Source organism: Elephantulus edwardii, unplaced genomic scaffold (assembly GCF_000299155.1).
Source record: "Elephantulus edwardii isolate Elephantulus edwardi_28Jun2011 unplaced genomic scaffold, EleEdw1.0 scaffold00062, whole genome shotgun sequence".
Lineage (NCBI taxonomy): Eukaryota > Metazoa > Chordata > Mammalia > Macroscelidea > Macroscelididae > Elephantulus > Elephantulus edwardii.
Window position 1 is genome coordinate 14,902,014 of NW_006399812.1, and position 21,717 is coordinate 14,923,730.

General features: G+C 41.7%; 3 protein-coding genes across 3 annotated transcripts in view; 1 reads left to right on the top strand and 2 right to left on the bottom strand.

Moving 5' to 3' along the window:
- CEP89 (centrosomal protein 89kDa) overlaps positions 1 to 6,932 on the bottom strand; it is a 79,020-nt gene extending 72,088 nt beyond the window's left edge. Inside the window, exons 1-2 of the mRNA XM_006887871.1 lie at positions 6,894 to 6,932; positions 4,925 to 5,031 (exon numbers count right to left, since the gene is read on the bottom strand). Coding sequence (XP_006887933.1) covers positions 4,925 to 5,031; positions 6,894 to 6,932 — 146 coding nt within the window. The remainder of the gene's footprint in view (positions 1 to 4,924; positions 5,032 to 6,893) is intronic.
- A 620-nt stretch (positions 6,933 to 7,552) lies between these two features.
- On the top strand, positions 7,553 to 10,500 carry LOC102844884 (chromosome unknown open reading frame, human C19orf40). Its single transcript, XM_006887872.1, has 4 exons — positions 7,553 to 7,658; positions 7,751 to 7,890; positions 8,091 to 8,243; positions 10,252 to 10,500. Exons 1-4 carry the CDS (start codon positions 7,553 to 7,555, stop codon positions 10,498 to 10,500), a joined length of 648 nt encoding a protein of 215 aa, XP_006887934.1.
- A 6,782-nt stretch (positions 10,501 to 17,282) lies between these two features.
- The window catches only part of RHPN2 (rhophilin, Rho GTPase binding protein 2), a 73,441-nt gene continuing 69,006 nt past the window's right edge, over positions 17,283 to 21,717 (bottom strand). Inside the window, exon 15 of the mRNA XM_006887873.1 lies at positions 17,283 to 17,543. Within this exon, the coding sequence (XP_006887935.1) occupies positions 17,283 to 17,543 (261 nt within the window). The remainder of the gene's footprint in view (positions 17,544 to 21,717) is intronic.

Below are 21,717 nucleotides of genomic sequence, written 5' to 3' on the forward strand. Positions count from 1 at the left end.
GGAGGGTAGAGAAAATAGTGTAACAATGAATGAATGAAAACCCAAAATCTCTGTAAATGTTTATTAAAACTAATAAAATTTAATAATAATTTTAAAAAAAGAAAATATGACCCATGTATAAACTGTTGACATTATGCTTAGGCATAATGACATAAAGCAGCTTAAAATAATTTAAAAAAAAATGGGAGCATTCCATGTATACAGTAACCAAACAAAAGGAGCAATGGCAATACTGATATCTAGAAAAGCAAATTTTTAAGTTAAAATCCACTACAAGAGACAAAGCGTACTCTATAGCGGCAAAAGGGCAAATTCATCAAGAGGCTACAACAATAAAATATCTGCACACTTAGCCAAGCATATACCCCAGAATTCACATACAAATGTTTGTAACAACTATATTTCTAACACCCCTAACCAGTAACAACCCAAATATCCATCAACAGGTGAATGGATGAACTAGTTGTGGTATATTTATAAACTTATATATGGAAACAAATATATTCAGCAAAAAAATGGTTAACTATTTATTCCTCCAATGAAACTGACGATTATGCTGAGTGAAAGAAGCCAGCATAATTATTCTGGGTAATTCAATTTCATTTCTATAAAAGGAAGCTCTGTGTACACAGTAGGAAGTCGCACTGCCAACTCAGAGGCAGCACTTTGCCAGTGGTTTGAATTTACCAGTCACTGTGTTGAATAAAGATGGACAATCAACTTCCCTGTGATTACAGACAGTCTCAGAAACTTGCCAAAGCATTAGTTGTGAGTCAGAACCAATTTTATTTCAATGAGAGAGAGAGACACACACACACACACACAGAGATTTACGTAAAAGTCTAGAAATGCAAACTATAGTGACAACTCTAAGTAACTGGAGATGGGATCAGGTTATTGGGGAAACGTGAGGTGAGGGTAAGAGAGAGAGAGAGTGGCCCTAGGAACATTTTGAGAGTTGATGGTTATGCTTATTACTTGGATTGTGGTGATGGTTCCACAGAAATAAACATATGTCAAAACTCAGTAAAGTACGCATTTTAAATAGGTACAGTTTATTACATAGCCATTAAACCTCAAAAGAGCTTTAAAAGAGATTAACAACTGTCAAAAGCAGAAACATTAGCAATGTGTTATGACGATTATAATATATCAAATCAAAATATACGTCAACAGAAAGGAAATAGAAGTAAATTAACATTAAGTTCTCACACTGTGCATGAAAGAGTAATATAAAAAACCAAACTGAATATTATGTTTTAGAAATGTGTCACACTGGCTAAAGTCATGTTGACTATTTTAGAGTTAAAAAGATTACAACCAAAGAAAAATTTTCCTAATGAGTCTTAAGGATGCTTTCCATGAAAATGTTATTGTTTTATTTGCTTTTATGATTTACTGCTAGCTGCTACTTCTGCCACATAAACATTTACGTTCCATAGATGTAATTTATGAGCTATTCAAACTAACACTGAAGAGGCAAGCAGATCCAAGCTTCTCTGACAACAGTGTCACCATGGATCAGCTTGAGACTTTGGGCCACTTACTAAGTCAAGGCTGAGATGAGAAAAGTCTCCTCTCACAGAACTAGTAAGAAATGAAGTAATGCTTCTTAAGCCCTTAACAGAATACTAGGCACAAAAGAAACACAAATAGATGTTTCTAATTCTTGTTATCAAGATTATAATGAAAGATACAAAAAATAGTTCAAAATACAAAAAAAATTCAAAGCATTTTTTATCAGGAAGTACACAATAGCCTAGTTTAAAATGCTAAAAAAAAAGAAATGCCACTCTTGAATAAAATTAGTTCTCATTTATTGTGAATACTCAAGGCAATCTATTTTGTAGATTAAAGGCACACTAACATTCCTATGCCTAAAATCATGGTGGTCACAGGCAGGGTTTAGGTCTACGTATGTGTGAGAGAGAGCATGTATTTGTTATGTAAAAGAATATAACCCCAGGCCCTGGCAAGTGAACATGCTCCTTCATTCTCCCCAAAAAGGGCTCATTTAAAAAAAAAAATACTTTTTTATTGTGATTTTAATGAAAGGCAAAAGATTATGAAAAAGTTGGATTTTCATTCATTCACTGTTATACATTTTCCTCCCTATCCACTCCCAATTAACTTAAAAAAAACATTAGTGAGCAGGGAGGAAAATAGGCAACAAAGAATGAATGGGAATCCAAATTCTCTATAAACTTTCTTTAAAATCTCAATTAAAAGAAATGTATTCCTTGTTGCATCATTTCCTCCCCTCCATTCTCCAATCCACTTTGCTGTGCACCTTTTATTCTGGACTGTTGTCATATAAATAACACCTAACCATATATTCCTTTTAAACAGTTCTTTCCTTCATCTGTTCTAATGCAGAGTTCATTATTTATCCCCTCTTCTTAGTTTCTCCCAACCCTCAAGTCAGTCCTATTTTATAACAGTGGTGTTATGCAGTATTTGTCATTTTGTGGCCGAGGTATTTCACTCAGTATAATGTCTTCCAGGGTCACCCATGTTGTGTAATATTTTATGAGGTTCTTGTTTTCATTGCTGCGTAGTAATCCACTGTGTGAAATATACCATCGTTTTTCTATCCACTCGTTTGTTGATGGACACTTGGGTTGCTTCCATTTCTTTGCTACTGTCAGTAACGCAGCAATAACGTGAGTGTGCACATACCTATTTAGGTGGCAGCTCCGGTTTCTGTAGGGTATATTCCTAGTAGTGAAACTGCTAGGTCAAATGGTATTTCTTTTTCCAACTTTTTGAGAAAGTGCCTGACCACCTTCCACAGTGGTTGCACCGTTTTATACTCCCACCAGCAGTAAATAAGGGTTCCAATCTCTCTGAAACAACATTTGTTGTTTGCTGCTCTGTTGAACTTTGCTATTACTACTGGGGTAAGATGATATCTCATAGTTGTTTTGATTTGCATCTCGCTGAGACTAGGAATTCTGTACATTTCTTCATGTGTTTGCCATCTGAATGTCTTCTTTGGTGAAGTGTCTATTCATATCTTATATGAGTCCCTTATCAGATGTCACTGTTGTTGTGTTGTTGTTAAATGTCATCAAGTCGTAGATGACTCATAATGACCCTATGAACCAAAGACCTGAACATTGTATACCTTTCATCTTTTCTCCAAGTCCATAGGGTTTCCAGAGGCAAGCTATTTCAAAGGTGGATGCCACTCCTGTTTCCAAGCTTGTTTAATTGGGGAGCTCCACCAAACACTGTCAACCCTGGGTAAACATTATTGCATTTGACACATCAGTGTCACAGTGTTCAGCATCACAGTTACCTCTGTACAGCAAATGGACAGACCAGTGCTATGCCACATAGAAGAATGTTTGACCAAAAACAATTAAAACTGGCATAAGGGCAGCAGACTAAAATCACCCACCTTTGGTTTGGTAGCATCACTTTCTGTCCAGTAGGCCAACTGAGCTCTATGTTGTCACTAAGTGCCGTCAAGTCGTAGATGACTCATAGCAACCCTATGAACAAAAGACCTGAACGCTAGTATAACTTTGTTTCTTCAAGTCCATACGGTTTCCAGAGGCAAGCTATTTCACAAGTGGATGCCACTCCTGCTTCCAAATCAGATGTCATTACCAAACATTTTTTCCCAGTCTGTAGCTTTCCTTTTTACCCTGTTGGAGAAATTTTTTTATGTGCATAGGGATGTGATTCTTAGAAGGTCCCATTCATCTATTTTATTCTCTCCTGGTTTTAAGTTTTTCAAGATGGTAGGGAGACTGTTCATATTGTGGATTAGGGCTTCTAGCCTTCCAAGCTCTGATGAAGTTTATTGTCCTTGATTTGTTTGTTTTTTATTTTTTTTATTCTATTTTTTTTTTAATTTTTTTTCTTTTAGTCCTTGGTTTTAATCCTAGGTCCTTGAATTACTTTGAGTTGGTTTTGGTATATGGTGTGAGGTTTGGGTCTTGCTTGAGTTTTCTACAGTAGTTTTCCAATTTTGTCAACATCATTTTTTAAAGAGGCTGTTGTTTCCCCACTTAACTGATTTAATCTCCTTGTCAAAAATCAACTGACCATAGCTGATTTCTGGGTTCTCAATTCTATTCCATTGATCTATGTGCCAGTACCACATTTTCTTTTTTTTTTTTCTTTTTTTTTTATTATTTTTGTGTGCATGTACCGTCAAATCAGATCTGACTGGTACAGGAGGAGATTGTCCCTCCTTCCCCGGCAGAGCATCTGGTGGATTCGAACCGTTTGCCTCTGGGATTGTAGTTGCAGCTCCTTGCCACTAGGCCACCAGAGCTCCCCCCACATTTTCTTGACCATCACGGCTGTATAGTAGGATTCAAGATCAGGGAATGAGATGCCTCCAAGCTTGTTTCTCTTTTTCAGGAGTGCTTTACTTATTTGAGGTCTCTTTTCTTTCCAGATGAAATTGGAAATTGTCTTTTCCATTTTGTTGAAGAATGGAATTGGTATTTGTACTGGAATTGTATTGAACTTGGAGGCTACCATTGGTAGAATTGTCATTTTCACAACATTGAGTCTTCTTATCCATTCTTCCATTTCTCCAGGCCTAAAAAGAGCTCCTTTTAAAAGTGGGGTTATGTTTAGAAGGAAAATTTTGTGCAGATTTCAAATTTCTTTAAAGCTTGCTATTATTCTGAAAAGGGATTTAATGCTTTAATTTTGAAAGAAATATTAATTGCATCTAGTTATGAAATGAGAATGTGGTTAAAATAGATCCCAAGTAAGTCCATCATCCCTCAGAGCACTGTACTAAATGTTACATTATAGAACCATGATAAATATTTCTGAGGATATGATTCTATCTACCTTATATTTGCATTTTTTGCCAGTATCTGAACAGTCCCCAGAAGGGAAGCAGAGGTGACCTCTCACAGGAAACATTAGGGCCCGACGTTCACCTGAAACTCACCTTGGTCTCTCTGGAGAGGGATTGGGGCTGCGAGGAGGAGGTGTGCGGGGCACAGCTGGCTTCGGTGCAATGCTGGCTGCAGGAAGGAGGCCATGGACGATATGCTTCTATGAAAACAATACCAGCAGAAGTCACAGTGGGGGACAGGGTCACCTCAGCCCTGTGGCCACCATCTCCCTCTACATTCTGTTGACCCATCTTGCTAGCACCTTCCACCCTGCCTCAAGCAATCTGTTAGTTTACCTGTCTACACCCTGGGAGTTGTTCAAAGACACAGAAAACTTGAATTCACTTTAGAATTACTAAAGGAGCTGTGGTGGTTTGGTCCACAGGGAGTTACACTGCTAACTCAAAGGTTGTGCCTCTTTGGTGGTTCAAATCCACCAACACTAAGTCAGGCCTACCTGGATGGCACATAACAACAACAAACAGCTCCCAGGCAATGTAGGTAACTCAATCAATTCTGGGTATTGCGTAAGCTTCAATAATGCTTTGAAGGAAACTTAATAACCATGCTGGCTTAACAAGACTGCAGCGCAAACCTATGTTTCAAGAGTGCAGGAAAATGTCAACAGCTCTTTTCTTTGGATGTTAGGGGTTTTATTATCACTGTGTTCTAATCTATCCACAATAAGCATTTATTATGTTGTTAGTAAATTTCAGAGACAAATAAATATGCTTCAAATATGTCTTCAATGCTTAGAGTTCACCTGGCTAAAGTGACTTCAGCACTTTTAAAGTTTAAAGCAGCATTTCCAGAATGCTTCATGTTTCTGCTGCAGCCAAGTCCAGCAGGTTCTCAAACTCAGCTTCAAAATAATTCAGGAGTGCCCTTACCACATAATTTTTTTTTTCTGTAGGTGGAAAACTTAACATAAGTAATTTGGCCTTTTTCTGGATAAAAGTAAAAAAAGAAGGCAGGAGCGAAGAATAAGGTTTGCATACAGGAAGTGAGTATCATGATGAACTTAGTATTAGAGATGGGAGAGGTTGACTGATCATTAAATTGCAAGTTTGGGCAGCCAGAGGTGTCAATGAATTGTGTGAGCTGGGATGCCAGAGCTGAGTAGGAAAGCCAGAAGGTTTTATATGAGAATGGAAGCCCAAGCATGCTATGACAAAGAGGCCATGGAAAGTTCTGGAGGGAAGCATTCCAGGCAGAAGGAAGAACAAAGGCAAAGGGCTGAAGGAACAGTTGTTATGTGCGGTCCAGTCCACTACCACATAGTGACCAACAGACCTGAACCTTAACCTATTCTGCGCCATCCTCATCATCTCTGCCACACTAGTGCGCACTGTTACATCACTGTGTCAATCCATTTTGTTGAGGGTCTTCCTCTCTTTCATTGACCCTTCACCGTTTCCTGGATAATGTCTTTTTCCAAAGACTGACCTGTCCTGACAACAGGCTCAAAGTATGTGAGACTGAGTTTCACCATCCATACCTTCAAAAAGCACCCTGGCTGCACTTGGAATAGTGAGGAGGAAGCCCGGAGGAGGGCTGCACCGGGGCCTAAAGGGGGCAAAGCCACATTTAAATTTTTTTAAAAATCTTTTTGTCTGCAATCCTTTCGGCAGCTTCCACTGTCGTGCCCTAGGAGAAGGGCACAAGAGTGGGAAGCAGAACTGAAGTGGAGCAGTCCAGGGGTGATGCTAGAGGCCAGTAGGGCGTCGGCCAGCTTCTGGGTCTATTTTGCTGTAAAAGTGATGGGACCTGTTGATAGGGTGTATCTGGTGGGTGGGGCAGGAAGAATCTAGAACGCTTGGGACAGTAATTTCCTCTGCACTGGAGCGAACGCCAGGCCCATCCTAGATAAAGGGTTCTAGAGAACACAACTGCAAGCCATTTCCTCTTGCTCTGCTACCTTGCCCCAATCTCAAGCGCTAAATCCCCAAACTTCCCCAGATGCTCATCCCTTATCTCCTGGTCCCAAGAGGACAAGTCGCAGACAGGCGTGTATATACTTACAAACTGGTTCTTGCGTCCTCTGCGAAAGCCCAGGAGCATCCTTGCAACTGGGGAAGCTCAGACCAGGGTCTGCACTCGAATCTCCCACGAAAACCCGGGGCCGCGCCCCTTTAACGTGGATTCCCCTCACCCAGGCCTAGCTCCCGACGCTTTTTTTCATAACGGACCTCACGGCAGGCATGTTTGCCATTGGCTCCGCTCTGGCCTTGGCCAATCAAAGTTAAGCTTACTTCTATGTTCTTGGCAACATGCCGTCGCTCTTGACAACCGGCGAACCTGCCGGCACTGCTCGCGCTCTCATAGGTCGCTTCAGATGCCCATCTCTACGTCGTAGCCTATCCGGCACTCTAGGAGGCGGAGCGCGGTTTGAAAGCGTGAGCGGCTGCAGCCGCTGGTAGACTCGCTGGAAACTGCTGTTTCGGTCTTCGCCCTTGTCTTAACTGCGGACCCCAACGTGGACCTCGCTGGGGGCGCAGCTCTTGAGCCAGGCAGGTGGAGAAAATAGGGTATAAGGCCACCAGGAGAGGAAACTCTTGACTCTTTGACAAACAATTCAGTCTTAACAATACACACAGCAAACAGGATCCTGCCCAAGAGTTGTTGGAGTGGAATGTGGGACTGTGTCACCCCGCGTTGTCCTCATTAGATCCAGACCAGCGATGGAAGGGGTCCCGTCTGAGGACATAGGCCCCATCCATGTGCCTTTGGGACACGTTGTGGCCAGCCAGAAATGGCGTGGGTCGCAGCTGACGGAGGGTATGCACGGTCAGTTGGCTCCTGCCCTTCTCCCCGTCCTCGCTTTTAAAAACCTTTCCTGTTAAAGCTGGGACAACTCATTTCCTTATTTTTATTTTTAGGGAAAATTAAGCTCGTTTTTGAGGATCGCCAGACGCCAGTAGATTTCTACTTATCTAACAGATCCTGTATTCTTTACATCACCGAAGCCGATTTGGTGGCAGGAAATGGCTACAGAAAGAGGCTTGTTCGGGTTCGAAATGTAAGTCTGAACCAAAATAACAGGAGATGGAAATTTACTCGTATCACTCGCCCCTCCATGTCTTGGAATAATTGGTGTAAACCCACTGATTATTCCAAACACCCAGCCGCCTCTTTTTCCTGAAATCAAGAAGGCGTGTCCTTTTTTATTTTCAAAGGAATTTTGTTATAAAATGATTGATTGTCTTGTTTTGGTTGAAGTCTAGCCGTCTCCAAGGGATCGTTATAGTTGAAAAGACCTCTGTGAGTGAACAGTACTTCCCAGCTGTACAGAAGTTTACCGTTCTGGACCTGGGGATGGTGTTGCTTCCAGTGGCCAGCCAGATGGAAGCCTCCGGCCTCATTATCCAGTTGGTAAGGACTGCTCCATCCGCTCCACAAACCCTGTCCTTACTGCGCCTCGGCGACCTTAGTAAACACTGGCGCAGCTGCCTTTCCTTACAGGTGACCCTTGAAATCGTTTGAACAGTACTTGAGCTGCTACTGCTATTTATTGCCATCCAGTCAGAACTGATTCATAGCTGACCCTTCAGGTTGTCAGAGGCTGTAAATCGCGCTGGAATTGCATCTAAGAGCAGCTAGCAGATTCAAATCACATGCTTTTGAGTTGGCAGTGCAACTCCTTACCAGAGTTTATATTATAAGCCGACTTTTCTCTTGCTTTTAATGCAGTAAGTTCTTGTGTACTTGGTATCCACTTAAAACTCTGAGTGAGTAGTTACCTGTTTGTATTAATTACTTGAGAGACGTCACAGGGTGTTCTTAATGGATACTCAAAACATTAAAGGCAGTAGAGGGGGGAGGTAGAAAATACTCTACTTCGAGGGAGGTTAGTGCCCCCAAATCCCTGCATTTTCTTTATTCACGAGTCACTTGTAGTTGTGATCCATCAGTCCAATCCTTATCATTCCATGTGTTGGTTTCCAAAACCTCTCTGAGGAATTTAGGTTCCTGTATGTAGAAGCTGTGGTGCCACTTAGCTGAGCTTGCTGCCCATTTGTCAGCCGCCAGTGAACTAATTAAAAATCTGAGTTTAGACTCCTGGGATGCGCTGGATTTGTCGTTCATTGCTTTTCACATTATTCTGACTAGTGGAACTGTCCAGTGGCAGCTGCTCTGCCTCATCCCCACATACCTTTTGTTAAGCATCAGGGCACTTCCATGTGAAACACTATTTTTGAAACAAAAACCCAAAACTGCTTCTCATTATCCTCACTGAACTTTGACTTGGCCACAGAGTTGTCTGGGTCATTTTATCAGGGATGCCTAGGCTTTACTTTCCACCAAACCTATTGTCAAGTCATTTCCAATTCATGGTGACCTTCCATTGGGTTTCAAAGCTGTTTCTTTTTTCCACAGTGACTGTATTTTATTTTTTATTGTGATTTTTAACAAAAGTTTACAGAAAGGCTAGGTTTTCATTCCTAAGCTGTTACTTTTAACAGGGGGAGCAGCCAGTGGGTTCCAACTCCCAGCAGCCCAGCACTCAGCCTGCTCCCTCAACAGGCCTTACTCAGACCAGTTAAAAATCAGGACATGGGAGCATAGGAAGTGGGTATCATTTTTGTATAATCTCCCTCGCATCCTGATGTAAAGGTAGGGTCAATACCAAATTAGCAAGCAGCGTCCTATTTTCATAGATTCCCCTCCATTCCTCTCCTCACACACCTAACTTCACTATGCCTGACTGATAAAATACTTGCTTCAATTTGTCTTCACGGGGAGCTCTGGCGGCTTCATGGGTAGGACATTGCACTGTCAGTCCAAAGGCAAGCAGTTCGAATCCACCAGCTGCTAAAAAGGATAAAGATGGGCGGTCTCCTCCCATGCGATTTACAGCCTCTGAAAACCTGCTGGAGGGTCAGCTATGAGTCAGTTATGACTGGATGGCAGTGAGTTGAGGTATTTCTGGTTTTGGTTGTTGGTTTTTGGGTTTTTATTTTGTCTTCCTGTAACTACCACTTACTTTGCATTAGAGAATTGCCTCCAGGTCCTGTATCAAGCGGGCCCAGTTTAGATATGGCCATCATTTAATCCTACACGACTGGAAAGTTTCTTTATGCACCAGGGGTGTTTGGGTTGCTCTAAGGTTTTTTTTATCCTAAACATTCTGAACATTAATTTTTTGCTGATTATACATTTTAACTTTCTCTTTTTTTTTAAGTTGCCCATTTTTAGTTCTGCTCTCAGTAACTTTACTGATGTCTGAAAAAATCCTATTCATATTAGTCAAAATAGGAAGAGACAGATCTTTATACCTTAAGTCACACTGAACAGAAAAATGAAAACTTGCACCAATTTTAAGATGGTTTGTCCGCTAGAGGGCGCACATGTGTCTCTCCTCCTTTAATGTCGGCTTCAGGTCCAAGAACAAGCCAAAGAGCCCAGGAAGAACCCTTTTCTCAAGAAAAACCGCTCTCTGCATGCTGAGCGGTCCCTCCTCCGAACTGTGCAGCAGATCCCGGGAGTTGGCAAAGTTAAAGCCCCTCTCCTGCTTCAGAAGTTCCCGAGTATCCAACAACTAAGTAATGCATCTACCCAAGAACTGGAGCAAGTGGTGGGCCCAGCGGTGGCACAGCAAATTCACCTGTTTTTCACCCAGTCCAGCTGACGACAGCTGCATTTCCTTCTTCAGACCACAAACAGCATCATTTCTTATTTTAAAAACCAAGAACAAAGATTTCCTGTCACAGCAACCAGTGAAAGCAGCAGGGGGCCTCCCTGAGGCTTTACTTGGGTTCAGACACTTCCTTAGCAGACACCAGCTGACACTGCTCTCCTTCCTGGACTAGAAGAACCTTTGCGGATCTCACCGAGAGTCTGTTTCATTAGAGACTCTCATACTCAGCAAATTTTAAAGCATGACCTTGACCTGCATCTGTCACAGGAAAGGTCTTCTCAGCCCTCGGGCAGTGGATGTGAGCATCTAAAGAAAGCAAACCTACAATTAAGCACTGTGTAGCCAAAGCCCCTTGTTCCTGTGTGGCTGCTCTTCAGGCCTGGTCAGGAAGAATATTCCTGTGCGTGGACTTGCCAATGTAAATAAACAGTTGTACTGCCTTTGCCTTTCCTGTTTCTTCCTCTACCCCCACAGCTGTAGGCTGTGTTTATAATCCCTACACAGATCTTCTGAACACACAGGGCTTTGAGAAAGTCTGAAGTCTTAAGTTCCAATTAAAAGATAAGAAACTTATAAAAGTATGTGTGAGGGAGGAAAAGAAAACATTTGTAAATGTACAACAACAGCAAGATACACAAATAACAATGAGGGCTTGGGGATCACAAGGTAAAACTGTTCAAAGAGTTCCAGTGCCATATGTTTTAAAATATACTAACATAAGGTATACAACAACAACATAACCTGACAAGAGCTCTCGTGACCTAGTGGGTAAAGAGTTGTGCCGCCAACTCAAAGGTGCATAGTTTAAGTCTACCAGCTACTCTTCCAGAGAGCAACCTCCCATGTAATTTATAGCCTTTTAAAACCTACTGGAGGGTTAGCTCTGAGTGGGTTTGACTTGACAGCAATGAGAGAACATGACATGAAAGTTCTTGTAATGTCTTCTTTGTGAAAAGGCTAGTAATTTATAAAACATAAAATAGTGCACACCCATTTTTATTGTGGCTTTGTTCACAATAGCAGAGTTGGAAACAACCCAAGTGCCCATCAACAAACAAATGGATAGAGAAGCTGTGGTATATTCACACAATGGAATTACTAACTGCATTGAAAAGCAAAGAACTCATGAAATATGCAAAATGGGTGACCTTGGAGGACATGCTGAGTGAAATACCTCAGTCACAAAAGGACAAATACTGCATAATGCCACTGTTGTAAAATAGGACTGACATCAGGGTTGGAGGGAACCTAAGAAAAGAGGGTATACTGCATTGAAACCGATGAGGGAGAGAACTGTTTAAAAGGGACATAGGCATATTATGATTATCACAGGAATCCAGAATTAAGGTTGCATAGTGGAGTGCATTTGGGGGCAGGGGCAGGGTCGGGGGTATTGTATACCAATGAAGTTTATCTTTTGCTTTTCAAAGAGGAACGAACTGGGGGAAGGGGGGTAAAGAAAAAAAGTGCAACAATGAATGAATGAAAATCCAAAATCTCTGTAAATGTTCATTAAAATTAATAAAATAAAAATTTTTAAAAAGGACATAAGATTAGGTATTATTGTCATAACAAGATTACAGAAAAAATAATGCATAGTAAAGTGGACTGTGGCCTGGGGGATTGTATAACAGTGAAAGCATTTTATTTTTTTTCTCAAAGAAAAATGAACTGGGGAGAGGGGTGAGCAGGGAGGAAAATGTGCAACAGTGAATGAATGGGGAGGGGGGAAATGTAAAGAATATGCTGTAAAAAAAAGATAAAAAGATCAAACAAAAAATGACTTCAGGGGTCAGGTGGTGGCTGGACAATCTATGTGAAACCTTGCCCATTCGCTGCTCTGTGGTTTTTTAAAGACTAGTCAGAGTTGTATTTTGCATTCCAGTCACCCATTATTATCAATGCATCTTGGTTGCATGTTCGATCAATCTCCGATTGTAAAAGTTGGTAAAAATCTTCTATCTCCTCTTCCTTGGCTCTGGTTGTTGGTGCATATATTTGAATGATAGTGGTATTCACTGGACTTCCTTGTATGCGTATAGATATTATCCTGTCACTGACAATATTGTAGTTCAAGATGGATCTAGCAATGACTTTTTTAACTATGAAAGCAGCTCCATTTTTCACCTTTTCATCTCCAGAGTAATATATCATATGGCCATCCGACTCAAAATGTCCCATGCCAGTCCATCTCATCTCACCGATGCCTAGTATGTCAATATTTATGCGTTCCATTTCTTCCTTAACAATATCTCATTTTCCTACATTCATGGTTCTCACATTCCATGTCCCAATCACCAGTGTCTGCTTACAACTGTTCCTCTTCCTTTGTATTTCCATACTTGAAAACTCAACCTCCTTTGCCATTTCTGTTATCTAAATGTGTTCTGTTTTACATAGGGTTTTCAGAGGCCTGCTATTTCAGAAGTGGATGGCCAATCCTTCTTCCTAGTCTGTCTTAATCATTGGTCTTCCCAATCACTTGTTATGCATCAGAGAGTTGGACAATGACCAAGGAGGATAGAAGGAGAATTGATGCCTTTGAGCTGTGGTGCTGGAGAAGAGTATTGAGAATACCATGGACTGCTAGGAAAACAAACAGATTTATCCTGGAAAGGGTTAAACGGGGTGGCTCCTTGGAGGCAAGGATTCTGAGGCTCCGTCTAACATACTTTGGACATGTTGTGAGGAGAGACCGGTCCTTGGAGAGGAACATCATGCTTGGGAGGGTGGAGGGACAGCGCAGGAGGGGAAGGCCCTCTATGAGGTGGATTGATTCAGTGACTGGGATAATCGGGATGGGAGTGTCAGAGACAGTGCGATTGGCACAGGACAGAGCAGAGTTTAGGGCTGTTGTACATAGGGTCGCTATGAGTCGCAAGTGACTCGACAGCACATAACAACACAACATAGAAAGGCCTGTAAGGGGACCAGTAACACCTGGGAGATAGGCACCTCTTAGAGCTACTGACCAGAGAGACCAGAAGGTCAGCATTTGGCAGAGGATAAGGCTCAGAAGGCGCGAAGGGCTAAGGACAAGTGGAAGCGGGAGCACATGAAGTAGAATTGTGTGGGAGGAAACTGCCATCTGTCCTTCCACGCAACATCTAGTGGTTTGAACCTCATGCCTTCCAGGTGGCAGCAAACTCACAACCAGGCCTCCAGAGATCCCTGCAGGGCAGCAAACACGTTGTTGGTAATAGAAGTGTAACGCCAAATGGATGAAGTGTGCGTGGCCTGACAAGGTAAATGATGTCACTAAATATACACAACAGCACCTCTTGGCGGCTGGCTGTGAAGAGACTGCAGACAACCACAGGCACAAGCATCTGTCTTGGCAGTCGGAGTGCTCGTCAGAAGTGAGGCTGATGATGTCGCCTCACATACTTGAAGCATGTTTCCAAGGGTCCAGTACTTAGACAAAGACATCACGCTGGAAAACTACAGGGCCCACAAAACAGAAGATGACCCTTCAGAAGGATGGACTGAAACACTGCACCTAAGCACAGCAGAGACTGTGAGGATGGCGCAGGGCTGGGCAGGGTTTTGTTCTGTTGTATATATACTGACACATAGAGAATAATGGATGCCTTTTAGCTGTGGTGCTGGAGGAGTATTGAGCACACCATGGACTGCCAAGAGAACAAACAAGTTTGTCCTAGAGAGGGTAAAGCGGGGTTGCTCCTTGGAGGCAAGGATTCTGAAGCTCTGCCTCACATATTCTGGACATGTGGCCAGGAGAGACCAGTCCTTGGAGAAGGACATCATGCTAAGAATGGAGGGTCTGTGCAGGAGAGGAAGACCCTGGATGAGATGGATTGACAGTGACTATGGCAATGGGGACAGGTGTGTCAGAGAAGGTGAGACTGGCTCAGGCTAGAGGAGGATTCAAAACTATTGTTCATGGGTCATTATAAGTTGTTGTCTTGATGGTACATAACAATATATACATACATACACACACGGACATATAATTTTTTTGTGCGACTACAGATTTAAACATATATAAGCATAAATGTGTTGCTATCAAGTTGATTCTAACTCATGATGGCCTTATAGTTCCAAGGCTTTACTTAGTAAGTTATATATAAAATAAGCTACAAAAAGGCAAATAGGGAGCTCTGGTGGCCTAGTGGCAAGCAGCTGTGCTGCAATCCCAAAGGCACACAGTTCAAATCCCACCAGCTGCTCTGTGGGAGGATGGGCATGTGAATAACTGTCTCTGAAAACCCACTGGAGGATCAGCTATGGGTCAGTTCTGATTCAACAGTACAGAACAAGGTCAACTAAGAATTCTTAGACATAGGCAAACACATCACAGGATTGATTTTCTGGGTTTGAAGATTTAGCACCAGAGCTTTAGGGGACACGTGGGTCATTTGGTATTCTATACTTCACAAAGCTTATGTTCTATAACCTAGTTTGGTATAGTATCTAGTATCTCAAAAACTTGAGCTTTTAAATAATATCACTAAAAAGTGCATAAAAAAGGAACTGTTGGTAATGGCTAGGTAAAGGTCTTTTCTTTAAATAGCAGAAACCACCAGAAACTATATAGTGGCAAGAAGCTGTGCAGCAATCCCAAAGGCACGCGGTTTGAGGCCATCAGCTGCTCCGCAGAATGATGGACACTCTCCTTCCATGCGATTGACGGCCTCTGAAAACCCGCTGGAGGGTCAGCTATGGGTCGGTTCCGACTCGATGGTACTAAATATGTAGGCATGTAAGTATATAGATAAGAACATATGTATATGCAGCTATAACTGCATGCCTAGATATTCATATGTATAATAAAGCATGCAGGTGGCACAGTTATGAATATTTCTTAGACATTCCTTGATAACAGATCTTTAAAGCTGACGAGCAACCATCTAAAATACAACTGTTGGTCTCAGTTCATCTGTAGCAATAGATAAGAAAACCAAAGATTCAAGAAATTCATCTACAGAATCAACGACATGAACCATGCCTGAGACCAAAAGAACTAGACAGTGCCTGACGACCACTAACCACCATTCTTCTCAGGACCCCAGTAGATGGATTTTGATAGAAAGGGGGGGAAATGTGAACGTGAACTTCAAATTCTTTTTTAAAAAATTCAGACTTACTGGTTCAAATCTACCAGATGCTCTGCCGGGGAAGGAGGGACAATCTCCTGTACCAGTCAGATCTGATTTGACGGTACATGCACACAAAAATAATAATTTTTAAAAAAATTAAAAAAAAATTCAGACTTACTAGACCAGTTGAGATTGGACAACTCTTTGAACCAAAAACATCTTTTACAGACTGGCTCACAAAACAGAGCATCACCATCGAGTCCTGTGCTCCTTTAGAAAATCATCTACATGAGAATGTAAGGGAGGCAGGGATTACTAGTAACAGAACAGATGAAAATAATGCGAATGTTTACTGGGAACATGGACTTTGTGAAGAACATAACCAACGTGTAAAATGGTTGAATGAGGGGGGAGGACTGTACAACAATGACAGAATTTTTTCTTTTACTTTTAAAAAAGAAAAGCTAATTGGGGGTGGGCAGGAGAGGGCAGGGAGAAAAGTGCAACAATGAATGAATGGAAATTCAAAGTCTCTGCTGTAAACTTTCATTAAACTAAAATTAAAAAAATGGTTGAATGAGAATCTCTTGTGCCAACTGTCACCAAAAATGTAATAAAATATTCTTGAAAAAGCCACACAAAACAGCATAAATGAATGTGTTTATTTAAATATTCATACAAACATGGTCCTAGATGCAGTAAATATACTTTCATCAAGGTGGTCGCTTCCCTTTTATTGCACAAAAGATTAAGTCTCAACAAGTAGATTTCAATTGCTCTCCTTTTTCTTAGCTATATACTGTTCTGTGTCAACAGTGAGTCTTATTAGAATCACAGTGTCATCCAACTCACAGCTAGAGAATTCAACTGGCAGAATGTTACTATTATTTAAAAAACCAAATACAGCTTTGAATTCAAATTATTTACATCTTTACTTGAAAAATATGTTGAGCTAGCTTTTTTAACCCAAGATTCTTAAAAATATACAGTTTTGTACATTTCTACTTTGAACAAGATGAAAAAAATGTTTTGAGTATCAAACAGCACATTATCTACCTTGTAGACAGCATCTTCATCTAACCCTGCCACGGCGTTAGAAACTTGTAAATGACATGAAACTAGAAGAAAAGCTGCTCCTAAAAATGGTTTTCATTTCGAAAGTCATGACAAGTTTGGCATAGAATTGACCTGGTGGTAGCATTTCTACATGTGGAAATAACAGGAAAACCTTATAATTTCAGGGATGTAGGGAGCAGTTGTTGGGAACAATTTTTAGAAACACTAACTTGAAACTATCACAGAAGTCCCCTAACTTGCCTTGACTCCGGGGTTGTCTGAATTCTAGGTTACAGAAACATCTCTTATTACCCAAACCTAGAAGTGTACAAATAGGACTAATAATATAGGTCATCCAAATTTGACTCTGAAAGTGACCAACAGTCGTAATCATTAAACAGCCATCATTTCTAACACTATTCTATTTACAATACTTTATGTAATAAATAACTTGCAGCAATACAGTGACACTGGAATTACTTTGTTGTCCTCAAATTTCTAGAGGTTTCATGTTACTTGCATTCCTAAAGAAATCTAAGATTAGCAAGTTTCAACCAAGACAAGATCTGAGACAGAAATGTTCCAGTATGGCACAAACATCAAGGCCTCGTCAGCACTGGGCACTGTTTTGGGTTTAAACGTTTTTCTCTCCTCCCATCAGTACAGAGAACTGTCGGTGTTGAGAAGGCTGAAAGGGGAGGGCAGCTTCTTCTTGATATGAGGCCTTGCAACCCCAACTGCCGGGAGACACATGGTGCTGGCAGACTTCTGCCTGTTCTTGTTGGTGCCCCAGCTCAGGAAGGAGAGCTTTTTGGAGACCTTCTTGGTTTTATCCGTTTTATCATCATCGTCTATGGCTAAACAGATCATGGAGTAAGTTTTCTGCATCCCCACAGAGTACGTGGCACACTTACTATGCTGTGCATAAAAATAAGAGAAAAAGGAAGAAAAGAGTATTGTAAGTCATCAAGATTAACAAGTGGCTGCAAACTTGGGAGAAATACATTCTGTACTTACAACACCTCCTTTAGAATCAAGCTGCTATAATTTGGAACTGGTTTAAGTAACACTTATGTACAATTAGACTCTTAAAAACAATGACAGCTTTTTTTTTTAAACGCACAGACTCATTTTTAGTTGATTAAAAAACACTGCTTTTTTAAAACCACATCAGTAATTTTTTAAAATTTATTTTATTTTTATTTTATTATTTTTTTGTGTGAGTGTACCGTCAAATCAGATCTGACTGGTACAGGAGATTGTCCCTCCTTCCCCGGCAGAGCATCTGGTGGATTCGAACCATGCGCCTCTGGGATTGTAGTGCAGCTCCTTACCACTAGGCCACCAGAGCTCCCCCAATTTTTTTTTTAAACCACATGAGTAGTGGTTAAACTACTGTGTTTCTGGGGCGTACATTGTTCAAGAGCTGACTGTCCATCTTTCTCCCATTGAGCCACTGATGAATTTGAACTCTCGGAAAGGTGCAGCCACTCTTTAGTTTAGCCTTGCAACTTCCTATAGACTACTCCACTCTTCCTCTCTTTTGCCAGCCTTTCCAAGCACAATGACCTTCAAGAAAGTAATACCCACAGTATCTTTGGAATATTATATCCATTCTTTTGGCCTTTTCATTCTCACCATATGCTGTGATTTTTGGTAAATGATAGTATTGAAAATTTCCAGGTTCATCTCTCCTACAATTATAGAAATGCTTTCTCAAGTAAAGAATCTTCCAAAGATTCCAAAGGTATCTGTAAAGATAAACTGTATCCTGTGTATGCTTCCTGCCTGGTCCTTTTAGGAAACTATATCCCTTAGAGAGTTTCATTTTCTTAGCATGGACTCAATCCTACCTACAAATCTTATTCCTGGAGGAGTTTCCCAAATAATTGGGAAGGGAGAAAGATTTTGGCTTCATGTAAGTATTAACTTTTAAATCCAAAATGTCCTTTTATTTATTATTAAATTTTATTAGTTTTAATGACCATTTACAGAGATTTGGGGTTTTCATTCATTCATTGTTGCACTGTTTTCTCCACCCTCCTCCCCAGTTCGTTCTTCTTCCCCCCGCCAATGTCTGTTTTAATTGACAGCTTTTCTAAGTGGTTGATTATTATGGTTGTTGCGTAACCTTGGTGACCAGAGCTGACCCTGCAGTAGGTTCTCAGAGGCTCTCAGTCACCCGGAGGAGAGGCCTTGTCTTTCTGCTGCGGAGCAGCGGGTGGATTCGGACCTGTAATTCCTCACCACAGCTCTCTGGTGAGAGCTGCCTAAGTGGCTGATCAGACACTGTAATAACATTCATCACTGGAAATTAGAGTTCGAAATGTGTATGAATGGCTGTGTGTCAAACCTAAATTGAGTCTGATGTCTTCAATGAAGTTAAAAAAAAAAAAGGGTAATAAAAGAAACTTTTTAAAAATGACATTTTAAAGGAATATACTTAGTAGAAGCAGCACTAGGTTTAATGACCATTGCTCACTCTTTTAAAGGTTTTTATTCTATTTGAAAATACAATACTTATGGTAAACAATATAGAAATACATCCAGTGGACAGCTGGTCTCCCTCCAAGCTTGGCTCCGGGGCCCCTCTTTGGAGTTAACCATGTGTGTTAAACTTCCTGGGCTCCTATGCACACAGAAGCAATTACACGTACCGAAGAGGATTCACCATGGTTTTTCTTAAAAGGGATATATACTACATATACTGTTCTGCACTCTAATTGCTTCACTTAAACACACCTTGGATTCTCCTCAAAACCACTAAGTAGAAGGAACTCCATTCTCTTTAAGGATTATAGAGTCTAGATTCCACTAAAGCACTGTGTAGAGCCCAGACACAATCTGAGGAAATCTGCTTCTCAAGCATGTCCATGTGGATTCTGACCTAGTTCCAAGGTCTGCCTGAGTCTGAGGTTGACTCATCTGTTGAATGTTTACTGAGAATACACTGTGTTCCAGGCACCACAATCAGGCCATTCATATGATGTACATATCTGTAAAGTGGCTGAGTACACTGTTCATAATATAAATCTCTAGAGGAATTTAAGTTATAGCCCAACAAAAAAGAGCTGCTGGAGTCAGTTCCCACGCATGGTAATGCAACCGGACAGCGCAGGAGTGAGTGGCCCAGTTTCCTGCTCTTAACCTTCCCCAGTGCAGATGATCAGGCTTTTTCACCCTCAGAGCAGTTGGTGGGCTTGAACCGTCAACCTTCTGATTAACGGCCAAGCCCATAAGCACAGCCTCACTTGGGTTCTTTTATAGAAAGGGTGCTTGCTATTAAAATACCTCTTCTGAGTTGGGCTTATTTGGATAAAATTGCCTCTCCCTTTTCTACAAAACTGACCGTTAGAACCAACATGCTTTACAGAGCAAACACACTCCCCTTAACACAACTCTCAAAGTACATATGAGGCCCATAAACATTTTTCAACCTTAACGTGCTGAGAGCCCATTGTTCATCTGTATAGACACTCCCTTATAAACATTTCCATGTGCTTCCTCTTCAACATTCATCTAGAAAAACGTCAACTCTAGTTAAACCCACCTTCTAACCCCACGGCCTGCATCCTAAATCTGCACACTGTGAAAGGACATTAGCCAGGCTGACACCGTTAGAATTCTAAACCTGAACCCAAATACCCAATAGGCATCTTGTTCCCTGGCACCCTTACTATGTTTCCCAGGTCCTGTCTCATACGTTGCCTTCTCAAGGCCCTTGCATGACCTCGCAATATCCTTGCTTTAGACTCAGCTGCACCTGTCCCCAGAGACCAAGTCCTGCTACCCTGTGTTGCCTGGGTTCTCATGTCAGACAGAGCTACTCCAGGGGTCCCTGGTTCCCAGCTTTTATCAGTCTCTTCCTGTCTCTGGGGCCTTGCCCATCAGCACACATACTTGCTCCTGCGTCTGCCTTTCTGAAAACATTCTGCTCCCCTTTTATCTACCACCCCAAAGTGCCTACTTCCCTTCACAGCTGAATTTTGGGGGAGGCTGCTTCCGCATCTGCCCTTCAATTCATCTTGTCCTCCTTCCTCCTGTCCTATCCAGCAAGCTCCCCAATGTCCACTCCCCAGATCCTCCTGGGACCCCTCTCTGGAACTTGGGACTTGACTGAGCACAGTCTGAAAGCCACTCTGCTAGTCTCTTACACAGACGAGAGACAGGGAGGGCAGCAAGCTGGTCGGGGTCATAAAGCATGGCCTCAAGTTTTGAATGCTTCCCACTCTGCAGAAGTATCCAAATCTGCTCCAATGGGAAGCACTAGGGGTCCCCACATCAGTCATAGGTGAGGGGGTTTCCGAGGCCAATAACTCCGCCGGAGCACAGGGCCTTGCTTTCAATCTCTGACTTGATTTGAAGGGCTCAGCAACCAAGAACAATGCCCCACTGTCACTATCTGACGTCCCAGATGACCACAGAGAATGACCCCTGTAATCACGGTTATTACTGCTAGAACACCTGTTATAAATCGAAGCCGTCCTGGCAACAGTAGTCAAAGCCGTCAGCGGCTAAGCGAGAGGTCAGTGACTCGAACTCTCAAGCTGCTCAGCGGGAGAAAAGGTGGCAGTCTGTTTCCATAAAGACCTACAGCCTTGGAAATGTTCTAGGGGAAACCTTCTCCCCTCCAGGGTCACTACAAGTCATCCACTAGACAGAAATTAATCAACTTGTTCATTTTGAATGGAAAAGTATCAGTAAGCAATGTTGAAGGTTTCTCCAAGAACTAGCTCACAAGACCCAACAATTCCAGGAAGTTGGGCTTTTTCCTTATTGCTGTTCTGTGTTGTCAGCTGGACTCTTAATTCATAGCGACCATCGAAACAACAGGAAGAAACTCGTGAAAACTTGTGTGAAAATCCTACAGGCAGCAGACACCTTTCTAAAATAAATATATCAGGCCACTACCTTTCACAGCATTTGACTGTGTGGATCATAACAAACTATGGCTGACTCTGAGAAGAATGGGAATCCCAGAACACTTGATCATTCTAATGTGAAACCTATACTTGGACCAGGAGGCAGTCGTCAGAACAAAGCAAGGGAACACTGCATGGTTCAAAAATTGGGAAGGGCGTACACCAGGGAT